The sequence below is a fragment of the Siphateles boraxobius genome, unplaced genomic scaffold (assembly GCF_051911475.1).
Source record: "Siphateles boraxobius isolate OS27281-9 unplaced genomic scaffold, OSU_SipBor_1 19, whole genome shotgun sequence".
Lineage (NCBI taxonomy): Eukaryota > Metazoa > Chordata > Actinopteri > Cypriniformes > Leuciscidae > Siphateles > Siphateles boraxobius.
Window position 1 is genome coordinate 12,885,333 of NW_027508799.1, and position 18,831 is coordinate 12,904,163.

The 18,831-nt window shown below is 40.5% G+C and overlaps 1 protein-coding gene across 1 annotated transcript in view; it reads right to left on the bottom strand.

Annotated features, from left to right (window-relative positions):
- Nucleotides 1-18,831, bottom strand: part of large1 (LARGE xylosyl- and glucuronyltransferase 1) — a 74,139-nt gene that overhangs the window by 18,676 nt on the left and 36,632 nt on the right. The window contains exons 6-11 of the mRNA XM_077235280.1: nucleotides 10,805-10,976; nucleotides 8,398-8,502; nucleotides 8,138-8,250; nucleotides 6,077-6,202; nucleotides 4,923-5,078; nucleotides 4,632-4,795 (exon numbers count right to left, since the gene is read on the bottom strand). Coding sequence (XP_077091395.1) covers nucleotides 4,632-4,795; nucleotides 4,923-5,078; nucleotides 6,077-6,202; nucleotides 8,138-8,250; nucleotides 8,398-8,502; nucleotides 10,805-10,976 — 836 coding nt within the window. The remainder of the gene's footprint in view (nucleotides 1-4,631; nucleotides 4,796-4,922; nucleotides 5,079-6,076; nucleotides 6,203-8,137; nucleotides 8,251-8,397; nucleotides 8,503-10,804; nucleotides 10,977-18,831) is intronic.

An 18,831-nucleotide genomic window follows, 5' to 3' on the forward strand; every position in this document is an offset into this window, starting at 1 on the left:
ATAAAGGAAAACAGGTTAATGCGTTTACATGACCACATGCATTGTCAGTTTATTCAGAACAATCAGGATTATTCAAAATAATTATCTTAATTTACTGGCTTAATTTTTCTCTTGTAGACTTATATGATGACAGTGAAAAAATTTGAAGAATATTTCTTGTTAAACAAGTGTTTGAAGCTGCTTTTGATTTTCACAGATGGAGTTGTGCTGTGTTCGTGAACTAAAGACTGGCCTATATAATTTGTATATATAAAGTGATATTACTATTATTATTAATATTTAGTGATTGTATTGTTTTTAGTGTTATTATTGTCATTAAACTTTTTGTAAATGTGCTATGGAAACAAAATACTGACGAACAACGATGCCGTTCATCTTGGATTTGTCTAAGATATGCGTCTCTTAAAACAAGCAATCTTGACAATTTGTGAATGGATCACCTTGCAATTCATTTTGATGTGGGATGTAGGCCTAGTTTTTTATTCCGTTTTAAAAACATTTTCTTAGTCCTCATACGCGCGTGTCGGTGTTGTTGCAAGTGTTAGGCCATGTGGTGATGTCGTTATGAATTTAGGCAAGGCAAATTAATTGTAGTTCCTAATATTAATTTAATAACAATACTAGCTTTATAATAATACTACTAATAATAATTTAATACGTTCATGGTAAAACGAGCCAATTATCGTATTGATATCGTCAAAGGCAACTGCCATCGGCGAAATCTCAGACTATCGTCGATACACGATACTATCGTCTATCGGCACAACCCTACACACCAGTCCTCAGGTCTTTACACTGGCTCCCAGTTACATTTAGGATTAATTTTGAATTATTATTACTGGTATATAAATCATTCACTGGCCTAGGACCTCAATACATTGCAGATATGCTCACTGATTATAAACCCGACAGATCACTCAAATCATTAGGATCACATTAGCTAGAAATACCATGGGTTCACTCTAAGCATTGCGAGTCCGCCTTTAGCTCCTACGCCAGCCGCAACTGAACCAGCTTCCAGAGGAGATCAGATGTGCTCCTACAGTAGTCACATTCAAATCCAGACTCAAAACACATCTGTTTAGCTGTGCATTTACTGAATGAGCACTGTGCCACTGTTCGTCCGACTGTTCATACTGTATTTTACTTTCTTTTTTATTCTAAACTGTTTTAATTATTCTTAATTCTTTTGATTATTTTAATTTATTCTATGTAAAGCACTTTGAATTACCATTGTGTATGAAATGTGCTATATCAATAAACTTACCTTGCCTAAAAGTCAAAATTGCTTACTGATTAGTAACAAAGAAAAGATTTAACACCACAAGAAAAAAAACATTTTCAATATATCAGTGGTTGAAGTATACAAAAACAGCATGACGTACTGAACAGACTTGCACTTCTATCCCTCAAAGCCTCACTTTTATTCAAGTCGAACTAGATGTGGCATCTACTCTGACAACCTTATTGCTCTTGAATGCTATACTTGGCCGTCAAAGAGGTCATGCCCTCCAAGATGACAACGGATTGCATCCGTCACTTTTGACAAGAACGATAACCCTCCAACTCTGGCACTGACTGATGAGTTGTCTGAAGTAGCCCGAACATGCCTGACTAAACAGCGCCATCCCTCATTACACTGATCACAAAAGCTATGAAGCTTTGACTCAAAACATTCCAATGGGGTTCATTTCCATATGCAGTTTGCCATTTAATGTCATCAGGATGATGAATGATGACAAGGCAAATCATTTTAATTGAGTTCAGGTCAAAGCGTGAATGCCATTGAATATGATCATGAGTAGAGTATAGGATACAGTGCGGTTCAATTAGCAGGAAACTCATTTCAGTGTTCATTTACAACATTAAAGGGGTCCTATATTGCCCTTTTCACAAGATGTACAATAAGTCTCTGATGTCCCCAGAGTGTGTATGTGAAGTTTTAGCTCAAAATACCCCACAGATATTTTTTTATAGCATGTTAAAATTGCCACTTTTTGGGGGTGAGCAAAAACTCACCGTTTGTTGTGTCCCTTTAAATGCAAATGATCTTTAAAGAAAATGAGAGACAAATTAATTCTTGTGGTAATCAACATTTTGCCACAGATTCTGTCGATTGTACTTTATTTGTATTGAACTGAAAATATTCCTTTAAAAGGTTCTTTACCCTTTATAGTATGGCGTTGCCATATGGCAACAATTAATTAGGGGCCAAGCACTAAAAGTGCGTAGGCACCAATTGTTATCCGTTCCCGTTCTTATTATTGGGGGCCAAGCACTGAAATTGCAGATGCACTTCTTGAAATCGTTGGCGTTCTTATTACGGGCCAAGCACCGAAGGTGCGGAGGAGTTCCTATTATTATTATTCTTCCGTTTCTTCTTCTTCCGTATGGGATTCTATGGCAGCCCATAAAATTAATGAAAATTTATTGCGGGAAAATTAAAGGAGAACTCCGGTGCAAAATGAACCTGGGGTGTAATAACACATTGGTACCGAGTCGACTGTTCTCTGGGATTTGTTTTCATGATAATCGAGTGTAAAGAGTTTTATCTCTAAAAACTGTTTAGCTTATAACGCTAGTATATGGGGCATATAATAAGTAAAAAGAGATTGCTATTTAATACCACTAACAAGGCTCAAAATAGCCCCACACTAACACGGCAGATTAATGAGGGTCTCTACATACAAACCGAAGCACTGAGAACTTTGTAAGTGTACAGACAGTTTAATAATAACTTTAATAAAAGACAGTACCATCAAGGAGCCATCTTTGGAAAACAGTCTCGACCAGTTGAACCACGAACGCAGTGCTACGAGCTGAACTGTGACTTGGAATCTCACAGTTCAGCTCACTTAGCACGGCGTTCGTGGTTTGACTGGTCGAGGCTGTTTCCCAAAGATGGCTCCTGCCTGTATACGCGATGGTACTGTCTTTATAAAGTATATTATTATTAAACTGTCTGTACACTTCGGTTTGTATGTAGAGACCCTACATGGTATGCTTCGGTTTGTATGTAGAGACCCTCATTAATCTGCCGTGAAAATTGAACCAGATCATCTTCAGACCATGCCAACAAAAAGTTATGGAATTCAAGTTCATTTGTCAAACCGTTCTTGAATACCGTGCAAACTATTTTTACATAGCGCTTACAAAAACAAACATAAGGCTGTATCTCCGCAACGCTTTATCGTATTCAGACCAAACTTGGTAAATGTCATCACAAGCTTGACTTGAGGCTACATGCTGCGTTTCTGCACAACACCACCTACTTGTCCGGAGATACGAAAATGGCTATTTTTGGTTATAACTTCTGAACGGTTTGTCCAAAAATCATAAAAGTGGGTAATCGGCACGATTCTCTGAAATAGTCTGAGAAGTTTCGGACCAGCGCCAACTAGTGGTGAAAAAATTATTTACATTCTTATAACTTTGGATTTGGTTGACTTATTTTCACGGGAGTCATCTCCTTACATTCCTGAATCCTTGCCGAGTCCAACGATACCAAACATTCTAGGATTTGCCTTATGGTTAAAGCAATGTTGTAAATTAGCGCTTAAAAAACATTTGCCAATATCTTCGAAACCGTTAGACCGATCAAGACGAAACCACAGTAGATAGTTTGGAAACATAGGTCGTTGGCAATATGTTAATGCTCAAATGTCAACAAAAAATGCTCAAAAAATCCAATCAAAGTCACCCATGGGTCATTTTTATGCTCTCATACATTGAAAATGTCAATAACTCCAAAACAAAAGGAGATATTTTCACCAAATTTGAACCACACATGTATGGGCTCACTCTGAGAAAACGTAAAAAAAGTGGTTGAACTGCACTCCTTGGTGGCGCTATAATAGAACAAAACAAGGACAATGCCATTAATTACATTTACAATATCATGATATTAAATGCAACACTTTACGAATGCATTGGTCTACCCCGTTACAAAACTCGGTATGTGTCTTGTTAATCCATTAAATCATATTTTTTGTAACTGTATATATGAATTTTCAGCCATTTTGCCTAAAATAAATTTTAAATGTCTTTAACTTCTCATTGTTGCAGTTGGTCTGACACTCCCAGCCATGTAGGTATGTCTTATTGTTTTCTTTGCGCTTGGCCCCGATAATTGCTGCTTGCAGCTATATTTTCTACTAATTTCTAATATAGTTGTATTTATGCATAAATAACTAATTGATTTCTTCTTTTCAGAAAATGAATACAGCAATATTTTATGGAAAGGGTAATAGAAAGAGTGAAGAGTTAGGTCTATGTGATGAGAGTGAGGATGAGTTAGCCAAATGATTGGGATTAAATGATAGGGATCTACTTATTTTTGGTTTGCATGAGTTCCAATTATATAAATCTATCAATTTCTAAAAGAATTGTGCAATTAAATAGAAAATAAAATCATAATTTTATAGAAATTTGACAATTTTCCATTGTGGTTTCCCTAAGTACTTATTTGAAAAATATTTCATGGCTAGAACATAATGTATATCCTAAAGGGTTAAATGGCATCATCCATTGATCAAGTTTTGATCAATTTGATTTAATGTGCCCTATTTTGGCATGATGTATTAAATATCCGTTGGTGAGGAGGTGTTGTAAGTGGGCTTATGTTTTTTTACCTGTCCATAGAAAGCTGGGCCACCAACGTCACGTCTGTGTTATCTAAGGTTGGTTCATACTCATAGTGCAGGAAATAGACGTGTGTGCGGTGCACAGTAAAGCGCTCCCGACGAAACTCGTAACATGGGTCATCTTCATCCAGCTCGGATAGGGTCTTTTGGAGCTGGAGGAATATTAGGAAAACAAGTGTTATTCTTTCATGCTGCCTGAACAAATTATCATTGCAGACCTTTACAACTTTAAAAGTTGCAGTTGAAGTTTCCAACATGAAGCACAGTGATAAAACTCACATTCTCTGAGTTGTGGTCAGTTTCGCTGGGACAACCAAAGAGCTCACGCCTCAGCAGATTCCCATCATACTCCAGGAACGTCAGATAGAGGTTCCTGAAGAACTCCACGTGTTTGTTCTTAACACGCAGTTTCTTCGGAGAGTTCCAGTGAATCACCTGGAGTTCAGAAATGTGGGAAATTATATGAATCAACCCTTTGCTTAATTTGGTCTCTTGTTGTTTCTTTCAATATTAAGCACATACACTATATTGCCGAAAGTTTTGGGACATCTGCCTTTACATGCACATGAACTTTAATGACATTCAAGTTGCTGTCACGGACACCCTTAGTCCGTAGGGTGTAATATGGAGTTGGCCCACCCTTTGCAGCTATAACAGCTTCAACTCTTCTGGGAAGGCTTTCCAACAAGTCTTTATGGACCTTGCTTTGTGCGCTGGTGCGCATTCATGCTAGAACAGGAAGGGGCCATCCTCAAGCTGTTCCCACAAAGTTGGGAACATGAAATTGTCCAAAATGTCTTGGTATGCTGAAGCATTAAGAGTTCCTTTCACTGAAACTAAGGGGTCAAGCCCAACCACCTGAAAAACAACCCCACACCACAATCCCCCTTCCACCAAACTTGAATTCACTGAGCTCCTGAGAGCGACCCATTCTTTCACAAATGTTTGAAGAATCAGTCTGCATGCCTATGTGCTTGATTTTATACAACTGTGGCCATGGAAGTGATTGGAAAACCTGAATTCAATGATTTGGAGGGGTGTCCAACTACTTTTGGTAATATAGTGTATGTAGATGAGGTGTTTGTCCCGGCAGATATCCACCTTATTTTTAACGTAAGAGAGGCACGACCTCTGTCTGACTTCGGGTGTCATCCGCTTCCCTATTTTTAGCTGTACAAAACAGCTCGTTATGCAGCTTAAAATGTCTTAATATGTCTTAACTTGTATGTCTTACCATATTATTTGGCATAACTATGAACACACTGGTACAGTTTCACCATTTACTTCACTTTGTTATTCTTGTAGTTATTTACCTATAGCGGTTAATGAAGCGGAAGTCTCACATATTGACAGAATATAGTGTTACAAAATAAGGTGGATACGTGTGAAGAAATTGTGTGCTCCCCCTTGTGACAGCTCCACAGTGATGTCACCTTGAGGTCAGACACGTCTTTGTAGCACTTCTCAGAGCGGGTGTGATCCGACAGCTGAACATTCCAGAAGCAGGGCAGCTGGTGCACCAGGAACGGGTTCTGCTTGATCACAGCGTTGAAGATGTCCTGCAGGCACAATATTGTTAATAAAATTGATATTATGTTAATTTTCTAAAGCAGCTCTACTCTAAAATAAAATTGCATCTGCATTTTGTTGTTTATGATGATAGAACACTACACAGTACAAAAATTCATTCAGTGAGTACACAGAAACAAACGTCTCTGATTGGCTATTGCATTCATATACTCAACAAAAACTTGTGATTTGTTATGCTCTACGCATACATTTATAAAAATAAATCTCTGATGGAACATGAGCATAAATATATATATATGCATTTTTCATTAATTCACTTTTCATTCAATTTTACATCATTTTCATTGCGACAGGCATTGATTTGTTTAGTTGTTTATGGGCAATTTTTCCCCCCTGTATCTTCAATTTAGGGGGCAATTTTGGTGCCATTTCTTGCCTCTAGTCTGTTCTAGGCCTGTCACGATAACAAATTTTGCTGGATGATAAATTTTCCAAGAAATTATTGCGATAAATGATAATATTGATAAAAAACAATAATATTGTCGTTCTTAGAAAATTTTCATCTAAAATAATGATAATGGCATAATAATGCAGGTACACCTTTTCAAAGATCAATAAACTTTTATTTCTAAAGACTATTTAACACTGAAAACGGAAAACATTTTAAATATCCGCAATAAATGAACAAAACAACCAAAAACAATTAAAGCAGTGGACTCTCAGTCTCTGTTAACAAAAAATGCACTTACCAATGTGTGACTTCCGTTCACACTGAGAATCATATGCATCATGTACTGTGTGAGCATGTGTCTCATATGAGTATGTGCGCTAGTTTGTGTGTGTGTGCTCTCGTCTCATATGAGTATGTGCACTAGTTTGTGTGTGTGTGCTCGCGTCTCATATGAGTATGTGCGCTAGTTTGTGTTTGTGTGCTCGAGTCTCATATGAGTGTGTGCGCGGAGAGTTTGTGTGTGTGTGCTGGCGTCTCTGAGTTTGTGCGCGTGTTTGTGTGTGTGTGCTCGCGTCTCATGAGTATGTGCGTGGAGAGTTTGTGTGCGCACGCGCGTCTCATATGTGAGCAATTTGTGTGTGCGTGCGTGTCTCATATGAGTAGGCTATGTGCGTGGAGAGTTTGTGTGTGCGCGCATCTCGTGTGTGTAAAGTTTGCGTGTCTTAAAAAATAAACAAAAAATTAAACATTAAAAATGAGTGTATAGGCCTACTGAGAAGTCTGTACATTACTCATATTCTTGTTTTTATAACCTTTATTTAACCATCTGGAACGGAGAAAAAATGATACCACTTAGCACCTCTAGTGGACTTTTCACTCGAAAAGTGCAGGGAAACGTACCTGGAGGTACATATTTTAGGTTTTGCAAAAATGTAGGCAGAGTAACGTATTTCCAATGAGCCTGGGTTGTTCAGTTGACAAGGGTGAAGTGTTTTTTGACTGGGCGGCCAAATTTTCTCTATTATTGCCCACTTCTGTGTCTTACATGTTTTACTATATCCAGCCTGCACGGAGAAATTGGATTTCAGAAAAAAACACTGGTGCTTCCGAGAAGCCCTATAAATATAATGATTAATCACACAAAAAAAAAAACAAAAAAAAAAGTTTGCGTCATTTTTTTTATCGTGCGATTAATGGATTTATTGACTATCACGACAGGGCTTGTCTGTTCATTTCCGACTCTGATCTGATCAGCACTGCACTGTGCACAGCCTCTCTGCAATCCAACTGGCGTAAATCTGTTGTAATGTCGGAGAACTTTAATCCCCGTCTACTACTTTATTGATAAACAAATCAATTGAGGGTCTCCCATGTGCATATTTGAAGCCCTATTGGTATTGCTGCATATTGCATCATACAGATGTGCTTAGTTGAAAATTAGTCACTTATAATGTTATACTAAGTAGACTGCAGGGCAGCTCAGTGGGGATTGAAACAGAGCCAACGTGTTCACCTGATCAGCAAGTGATGTAGACAGCATGCTCATGAGCTCTCTCTCTGCCGTCAGCCGCCACATCTGTTCCCACTTCAACTTCCTCAAACGATCCAACAACAGTAGAATCACACCTTCAACACACACACAGCACTTATAATATAGTGGATGTTGTATAATCTAAAAAAAAAATTACTCTCTTTATTTATCAGATTCTTTGATATTTTTTCTAAAACTGGTCTTCCCTTCGAGCGTGATAATCAGAAATCTGGCTGACGTACCGGTGTTAAAGCCTCTGCCCAATGCTGGCCACGGCCGATGGTTCTTCCACAGGTTCCCCAGGTACCAATCGCTCTGATTCTCCACTAAACCAAGAACCTGCTGACCTGAAACACACAAACACCACCACAGTGACTTGTGCATCTTAATTTATATTACTGATCGGTAGCATCTGAGTTACTAAATATATCACTAAATATCACTAAGAAAAGTAGAGAAGCCACTGCATAAAGTAATGTTCATATTCAATAAATTACTTGCGTCTCAGAATGGACAGATGAAATGAAATAACACGTTTCAGGGGATGCCTGATGTTTGGCTTTGACGACAGACGATAAGGCATTTCAGAACAACCAAAACAGAATTTCATCTGTGCAAAAATATGGTTGCGCTGGTTAGTCCAGTTATGTCGTCGAATAACGAAGTCACATGTTTTTTTGATGCGCAGAGGAATTTATTTAGTAAATGTGTTTCCATTGTAGATTATGCAAATTTTTCTTATCGGATAAAAAAAAAAGAGTTTTTTTTATGCGCATTTAAGTATGTATGCGCATCTTGCCGTTTCCATCCAGTGTTTTTTTTATGTGATATCCCAAAATTTACATAAAAATAGGTGGATAGAATAGGTAGATGGAGATGCACCACATGACATTTTACATTTTCATACAAAATTATCTGATTTTTAAAAAACAAATTATTGAGATTGATTAGAGATTTATAATTTTTCTACATGCTGGATGCACTTTTTGACTTTTTCCCAATATTAACCCTTTAACTGTCAAAAAAAATCCCCCCAAAACTGTGTGGTGTGAATTAGCATATAGGACAAAATAAATAAATGAGTGTCACATCATTGATTTAATTGACATTAAATCACCTTTGTGTGTGGAGTAACAGACGGAACTGAAGATCCTAATGGTGCGTTCACATCAAACGCGAATAGAGCGTCTGGCGCGAGTGATTTCAAAATCAATATAAAGATGCATTTACGCGCGTCTAGAGGTCCTGCGGCGCGAATGAGGCGTTTAGTGCGGCAGACGCGAATTCGCCTCATTCGCGCGTCTAGTTTGCGCGAATTATGCGTCTGGCGCGATACGCGCGCATGATTTCATTTGGTGCATTCACGCGTTTGACGCGAATTCGTAAATTCGCGGCTGATGCCAGAGTTGAAAAATCTGAACTTTGGCGTCAGTTCGCGTCGCATTAACCAATCAGGAGCCTGCTTGCTGCTGTCACGTGGTGAAGTAAATGTTTTATCACATAAAAACTTGATTTCAATATATGAGACATTGTAATGCTATTTATTTCATATCTAATCTAGATTATATGAAACATTATTATTATTATTCTAATGTAAAGACAACCAACATACTTTAGTGCAAGAACATAGTTCATGTCTGGACAGTGTTGTGTGAGAGAAAAAAATCACAGGACAGGTTAATCACTTTTGTAGGCTGGCTCCATTTATCATCAAAACAAAAATAAATGACAGATTATGTGGGTGAGGGCAAGGGTGATTCTCGCTCCGATGCGGGACAACAGGTCATCAAACTGGGCGCAGGACAGGCGGAAGTACCGCTGAAAGCGGTCGTCATCAAGGCGCAGCTCCTGGTGCAAATGCTGAAACTCGCCAAACTGGGAATGCCTCCGGAGGGTCTGGTGGACCCAAATACAGCGATGATGACCCCTACACCGCTGTTCTGCTCTCCAGAGCAAATATAGAGTGGTGACTCTCGATGAATGCTCGCTCAACATCAGCCATCTTGCAAACAGACAACATCCTAGCACTTGCCCTTCCCACAAGAAGTGGATTTCGCCTCAGACGCGTGTACATTTTTTGCTTTTTATGCGTGTCAATTTCGCTTTGGCGAATGGATTCAAAATGTTCAAGCATCCAACTAAATGCGATAGACGGGAATATGACGCTCTATTCGCATTTGGTGTGAACGCAGCATAACAAACGGTCAATAAGACATGCACTTCCCTAGCTTTCTTTTCATCTGTTCTTCAAGACATAATAAGCAAACATATTCAACAAGAGCATGTCGTTGTTTCTAAGCAACAGGGTTTCATGTCGAAGGCCACCCACATCTTGCTGGTGAAATGAGTACAGTACATGCGAGTAACTGTTGATAACACTTCAGGCATGAGATGTTAAAGTTAAAGTTAAAGTTAAAGGCGCACAAAGGGGGGTATTTGATACAAGCTCCGAACCAGTAATTCAAAACAAAAGATTCGTAAATGTTTCAAAGCTTTACGAAGCAGTGTTTCGAATGCGTCCATCCGTAATGTGCAGTCGTCTGAAAGTTCACCAACCACAAAACTTGCATTATTTCATTAAAAAACATTTGTTAAGTGCAATCGACAGAAGAACAGCTATCATTTCAATGAAATCTTATTCAAAAGTACCTTTGAACTTGTGGAAGACGACCCACAGCTCAGCGATGTCTGTGGCAAAGGTGATGTCAGTATCCAGGACGATGACCTTCTGTAGGTCAGAGGGCAGCGTCTTGGTCAGCACCAGCTTCATCAGGCCATAGATGCCAGAATAATGCTTGTTAGGGATCCAAGACACCTCAGACTGGAAAACACACAGAGAGCAAACAGAAAACATCAAATGAATTGTTACAAATGAAAAATACAGGAAGTATGTGTGTAATTACAAATTATTTACTCCATAGAGCAGCGTTGCACTGTCTACAATAGACATGGGGTCCTTGGTAAATTTTCGGATTGTGAGAAAAATATCTCCCAATCGAAATGCCAAATAAGCAGCTGCAATACTTTTTGCCACAGATTGAAATTTCTGAAAGTATTATATGTTCGGACTAACCAAAATGGTGCTGATTCTCATGCCGGAGGCTGGTGCTGCTTCAGTGGTTTAGGGTTTAGTCCCGGTTGAACTGCCCAAAGGACGTCCATGTCTCTATGTGCATGAGCATTCTGATCATTGAGCATTACAGAGCTCCAACAAAGCTTATGAAGATTACTGTTATAAATTATTGTTGTATATAAATATGTTTTACTGCTCTGATTCAATTATTAACCGTTTTAACTGTTACTTTTTTGATTTGTATAATAACACAACATAAGACCAGAATATTATTATCTACACTACCCCATCTCTTAGGGCCAGTTGTTCAATGGTAAGCTGATCGGATTTTGGTTATAGGATTGGATCAAATCTTGAAAATGGGTTGTTCAAAAGGAAAAGAAGGAATCTGAAATCAGATTAGATTACGGAATCCAATCCTAGTTTTAATCTGGATCAAACCTTCAGTTTGTGTTGTTCAAAACTTGTCATTCATCACCGTATATTAATTTCAAAGAAACAATCATCAGAGATGAGCCTGTCAAAAATAATTTCTAACAATTGCATCCCTTACTATACGTCCAGTCAGTCCCTCATTCTGACAGAACGCCAGAGGTTGGTCTGGTTCTTCAACAGGCTCAGGTGCATCATAAACCTCATCACAGAGAGGGATATTGCGCCTGGTAGCGATGTTGTGCAGGACGATACATGCAAGTATTATGTTGCATGCTCCCTGTGGTTCCACTCGCAAGTAGTTAAGGCATGCAAAGCCTCCTAAAAGCAGGGCTTGGAAATGCTGGTCTCTCCTCCTCAGATGAACATTCTTTATTTTGTTAACTATTGGACATTTAGCCTTTTTAAAAAAAAAGAAATTTTCAAAATATCCAAAATGTATTTGTTGATGCATATTTGTTTTGGCTCAGATGAGGGGTCATAAAAGAAATTATGAATGGAAGTGGATGTTTATGTTATTTTTGTGTTTTGTCTCAAAATAAGAAACCCTTACAGTTGCCTGGCCACGGATCCAAAATTTCAATGCAATAATCTCCGAGCCACTTCATTACAACTCTTGTCTTGTGACATGCTGCTCCATCATGCAGGAAAATGCACGAATCATCACCAAATTTCTCCTGGACTGTTTGGGAGAAGTTGCTCTTGCAAGATGTTTTGATGCATGGCAGTGTTTGATACATGGCAGTGTTTTGGGGCAAAAATGTAAGAGAGCCCAGATCCTTGGATGAAAAGTGCAGGGCAGGGAAGGGAAGGGAAGGCCAATTATTGTAACCCATACTCGGAATTTGTCCTCTACATTTAACACATCCAAGTTAGTGGATTAGGAGTAGTGAGTAGTGGACAACTGCTGCCAATATTGAATGAGCTCTGCACTGATGGTGACATGATTCCGTAGGCGAATACACAGGAGGAGACTGTCCTGGTGCATGCTGGACACTCTGGGATGTCCTGAAACCTTCACTGCAGTTGAACCTCTCTCCTTGAAGTTATTGATGATTCATTCATTCATTCATTCATCCAGTAAATGGTTCTTTCAGGTGCAATATTCTTTGCAGTAATTCCATTGGAAGTAACCATTGCTAACACATGAACACAATGATTGGAAGCACTTCTTCCCTTCTTTTAAAGGGGTGGTAAAACACATTTTTTCAAAGGTTTGATTGTGTTTGTGGGGGCACTGTAACATGTGTTCATGCTTCGTTTAAAAAAAAAATTGCATTCTTTTTCATATATTTTACCTTTATTGTACACTGCTCTGTCCCTCCTTGTAAAAGCGGTCTGATGGTTTCCGGGTTCTATGAAGCCAGTCCCTCAGAAATACGCAATGGGCTCAAATTGGTTAGCTGGCCCAGTGTGTTGTGATTCGCTAACCGCCTACTGCACATTTTCTGGAAACGTCACGCCCCGTACCTTCACCGGTAGCCAGTTTGTGCTTTGGTGTATTATAAACGATGGCGTCAATAAAACCATACCAATTTGAGCCCGAATCAGACCCAGAGAATGTTACTGAAGATGATTGAGCTGTTAAACGACGTTTCAGAAAGGTTTGGTTTTTGTTGTCTCATTACCTTTTAGATACGCTGTTATTTAATTGTATTTAATTATTATAGTAGTACAAAAAAATAAGCTTCATAAACAAGAATTTCATATAATTGTTCTGACAAATTATACTACAGTCCTCAAAGGGATTTTTTTTGAGTAAAGACTGCGGATCTATAGTGATCGTTACTGACTGTATGGCACGGTTACTTTTGTATTTTTAGAACGATTGTAGACAAATACAGGGCTCTCAAGTCTCACGCATTGGGCGTGAGACACACGCATTTCAACCCGTTCACACGCTCACATGCCACACCTTGTATTTCTCACGCTGAGGAGTAAGGGAACTTGTCCCGAGGCGCAGGCAAACGGAGGGAAGTTCTCTGCCGAGTTCATAGCATCTGTCTCGAGTTATACAGAGTTAAAAGCTAGCTACCAGCCAATCAGAAATTAGAATTAGTTGTTTCCGGGTAAATTATGTGTTCCCGCTGCAAGCTCGTTCGTTACTAGACAACACGCGCACACACGGAGTGGAAGTTGAAAGAGCACGATCTGATGAATGCGGTTTGCGGACATCTTCATTTATTTATTTTTTTTAGAATTTTGATTTTACGTTTCCTGGACGATATATCTTGCCTGTGATTAAAGACAGTGAGAGCTGATGTTGAGGAGTATAGCCAAATTCGTGCTAAATTATTTTTGATGCATTCAAAAACTCTCCAACTGCTTTTAAAGGGGTCATCGGATGCAAAATACACTTTTATATGGTATTTGCAAATAAATGTGTCTTTGCAGTGTGTGGACACAATCGCCATGCAATGAAAAAAATCCATTCACTTTTTTTTTAATCCTCAAAAAGCCAAAAAGTTGTTGCTCATTATCATTTAAAGAGACATGCACCGAAACGGGGTCACTGTGAACAGAGCTGTTTTTGAAGAGGTAAAAAGGGTGTTGTTTTACACAACCATTGAGAAATTTTAACCAAAGTATGTTACAAACTTTACATGAAGACCCAAAAGAATCATACCGAACTTGTGGAAAATGGGCATCCGATGACCCCTGTAAAGGTGACCGGTTTGGGTCTTGACATACAGGGCAAGTTGTTATGACACAATGTTATTTACATTGAGCACTGATGTTCAGTTGGCTTGTTTGGGATCAAATTTATTTTTATTTTTCAATAAATTTGTATTTTTTATATATAACTATTTATTTTATTTGGATTCATTTGTCTTTTTATCATGATTTCCATTACACGAGAGTAGATGTTAAAACTTCATGCTGATTTGTACTCGGCTTTCGCAAAGATAAGCACCAACTAAGACGTAGCTTTACAGTAACCTATGCTTCTCCATCCATTTACGCTTCTTTCCATCTGGTGACGTGAATCTCCTTCTGTCTAGTGTTAATAGTGTATTTGCGCGTCAGCACACACAACGGCTGCAACCACAGTGCGGTCCCCCCATAACAACCCTCTGGATTGAGCGGAGTAGGGAACATCTCTAGGGTCTTCAAGTGGGCACCTTCCGTCCTCAGTGTTTCGTCGACTAGCCCACGACACCTCAAGAGGGCTCGACAGTGACTCTGGCGTCCCAGAGTCACCCCCCTCCGTCCCCCACTCAACTCAGCCCAGCTTACTGACCTCTACTTCCCTCTTGCTGCTGAGACCTAACCACAATCTCACAATCTCTCCGCAACCCAACCATACTCGCCAACCCGTTTGACTAAGGCTGTCGAGCCCCACTGGTGCGTTAATATGCAGTTTCAGTGGCAACGGTTCCGCATGGCATACCACCTACCGCAAAACACAATATCTGCCCAACCACCCGTCATTCACGCAATATACACAGGAACGTAATGACTGTAAATACTATACAACCTCTACAACTAAACCAACAGTGCTGCTGAGACCTAACCACAATCTCACAATCTCTCCGCAACCCAACCATACGCGCCAACCCGTTTGACTAAGACAGTCGAGCCCCACTGGTGCGTTATTATGCAGTTTCAGTGGCAACGGTTCCGTATGGCATACCACCTACCGCAAATCACAATATCTGCCCAACCACCCGTCATTCACGCAATATACAGAGGAACGTAATGACTGTAAATACTATACAACCTCTACAAATAAACCAACAGTGCTGCTGAGACCTAACCACAATCTCACAATCTCTCCGCAACCCAACCATACGCGCCAACCCGTTTGACTAAGGCTGTCGAGCCCCACTGGTGCGTTAATATGCAGTTTCAGTGGCAACGGTTCCGTATGGCATACCACCTACCGCAAAACACAATATCTGCCCAACTTCCCGTCATTCACGCAATATACACAGGAACGTAATGACTGTAAATACTATACAACCTATACAAATAAACCAACACCCATCAAGTTTTCAAGAATTCTACGAAACCGTAGCATAGCGGCCTGTACTCAGCCAGCTAGAATCTTTCCGTCTCAACCACAGCCAGTTGCTGCTCCTTTCTGCTGCTTCAGATAAGTTCTTTACTGTGCGACGCAACTCTTGACCACTGAATCCGACGTCTCTGAGGAACCGGGTTGTAGAGTGTGCCACAAAACCTCGACAACCCACTTCCACTGGATAAACCTGGACTCTCCATCCTCGCTGTTCTGCTTCAGTGGCCAGATGTGCATACCGCAATTTCTTCCTCTCATATGCCTCATCTACCGCATCCTCCCATGGCACTGTTAACTCTATCAGTTGAACAATGCGTGCTGATCCAGACCACAAAACAATATCTGGTCGTAGGTTAGTGGTGGCAATCTCAGGTGGAAAAATAAGCCGTTGATCAAGATCAGCCAGCATCTTCCAGTCCCTAGCAGCTTCCAGTTGTCCTGGGCGAGAATTGGTGTTAGCACCTTTTCTTGGTGGTTGCTCGCCTGGGCGGAGGAATATTGTCTTCTGCGTGTAATGTTTTGCTAGAACAGGCGGCAACTTATTGGTCATACTACGCTTGCCTTCCAATGCTAAAGCCAAACATCGCAATACTTGGTCATGGCGCCAAGTAAACCGACCTTGGCTAAGAGCCACCTTACATCCTGTCAGAATGTGCCTTAATGTGGCAGGTGATGAACACAAAGGACAAGAGGGATCCTCTCCTACCCAGAGGTTTAGGTTCTGCGGTGATGGGAGAACATCATATGTTGAACTAATAAGGAATAAGCACCTTTTCTTGGTGGTTGCTCGCCTGGGCGGAGGAATATTGTCTTCTGCGTGTAATGTTTTGCTAGAACAGGCGGCAACTTATTGGTCATACTACGCTTGCCTTCCAATGCTAAAGCCAAACATCGCAATACTTGGTCATGGCGCCAAGTAAACCGACCTTGGCTAAGAGCCACCTTACATCCTGTCAGAATGTGCCTTAATGTGGCAGGTGATGAACACAAAGGACAAGAGGGATCCTCTCCTACCCAGAGGTTTAGGTTCTGCGGTGATGGGAGAACATCATATGTTGACCTAATAAGGAAACTGATCCTACTCTCTTCCATTGACCAAAGGTCTTGCCAACCCATTTTTCGTTGTTCCACACTCTCCCATCTCATCCACTCTCCCTGCTTGGCCTGGGAAATGGCCATCTCATCCTCTCCTCCTGCTTTCGCACCTCGTTGACTACCAGCTTCCTCCTTTGAGCTGGGCCTGCCTTGTGCCATTTAGGAGGAGCTAAACTGAGCCCAAAACCCCCTCTTCCATGCTGTACCTGTCCCACGATATCCCCAATTTGAAGGTCAGCCTTTGCCTCTACTACAGATTTCTTTGCTGACCACTTTCTACCAGTTTTTCCCACAGGGGCTGCCTCCCTTACACATTTGTCGCGTGACTCTGCTAAAGTCATTTCCAGTCTGACCTTGGCACACTTAAACTCCTCAGTTAAAGCAGAGACTGGCAGCTGCAATACTCCTTTACTATAAAGTCCCACTCTGCTGAGGCAGCGTGGAACTCCCAACCATTTCCTGATGTATGAACTTATTAACGCTTCCAGCTTATCCACTGTTGTCAAAGAAACCTCGTACACAGTCAGTGGCCACAGCAACCTTGGCAGTAGACCAAACTAAAAGGCCCCAGAGTTTTAGTTTGCCTGGTAGAGCACAGCTGTTTATGCTCTTCAACCCTTCCACTGCTTGTCGTCTAACTTCTCCCACTCGAACTGTGTCCTTTAGATCCCCATCGTACCATCTCCCTAGACTCTTCACTGGCTTCTGAGAAACTGTTGGTATTGCCTCACCATTAATGAAGAATATTTCCTACCTTGCCTTTAACTATTGAGATGCTCCTTGATTTAGAGGGCTTAAATTGCATTCGTGCCCATTCAATATTATCTGTTAACTTCCCCAATAACCGATTAGTGCAGGCTACCGTTGTAGTCATGGTTGTCATGTCATCCATGTATGCTCTGATTGGTGGTAGTCGCATCCCAGAAGCCAAGCGCTCTCCTCCTACTACCCATTTTGATGCCCTAATGATTACTTCCATTGCCATGGTAAAAGCCAGTGGAGAAATGGTGCATCCTGCCATTATTCCAACCTCTAAGCATTGCCATGTAGTGCTGAATTCTGGAGTTGAGAAACTAAATTGCAAATCTCCAAAATAGGCTTTCACTAAATTTGTTATCGACATCGGTACCCTGAAAAAATCAAATGATGCCCAAAGAAGCTCATGTGGCACTGAACCATATGCATTAGCCAAATCCAGGAATGTCACGTGGAGCTCCTTCCTCTCCTTTTTAGCTGATTGTATTCGTTGCCAGATAACACTGATATGTTCTAAGCATCCTGAGAATCCTGGAATGCCCGCTTTTTTAACTGAAGTGTCAATGAAGCCATTCTTTAATAGGTAGGTTGACAATCTCTGAGCAATAATGCTGAAGAAAATTTTGCCTTCGACGTTTAATAGTGAATTAGGGCGAAACTGACTGATGCTTGTAGCATCTTTTTCTTTGGGTATAAAGACTCCCCCTGCTCGGCGCCATGATCTAGGTACAACCTGCTTTTCCCAAGCCACTTTTATCAATTTCCACAGAATCCTTAGAACTCCTGAAGCACTCTTGTACACTCTGTACGGAACTCCATTAGGCCCTGGAGATGATGAAGCCCTTGCCTTTCTCACAACCTGCTCTATCTCTTTCCACTTAGGTGCACAGACCTCCATTTGGAATTCTGGTGGATTGACAGGTGGGATGTCTGACGGAATTGACATAGGCTCATGCCTTTTTGCATCTGTATGCGTTTCCTCCAAATATCTCTCTAGCTCAACCCTAGATGCTTTTAAAGTGCCATTCTTCTCACTGGTGAATAACTTCTTTATGAATTTGAATGGATCTTTATAGAAATTAGCCCTCGCACGTTCCTTCTTTTTGTAGCGTTTCCGTAGGCGCTAAGCTCTGCGTAATGTTGCAAGCTTATCTTTTATGGCCCTTTGTAAGAGATTGAGTCCCTCCTTCTGACTTTGTTCCGCTCTTTTCCATTGCTTCCTCAGCTGTCTCCTTTCTCTAACTAACCCTTCAATTTTCTGCTGCCGTCTAGACAATCCAGGAGTAGTTTGTACTTTTTCCT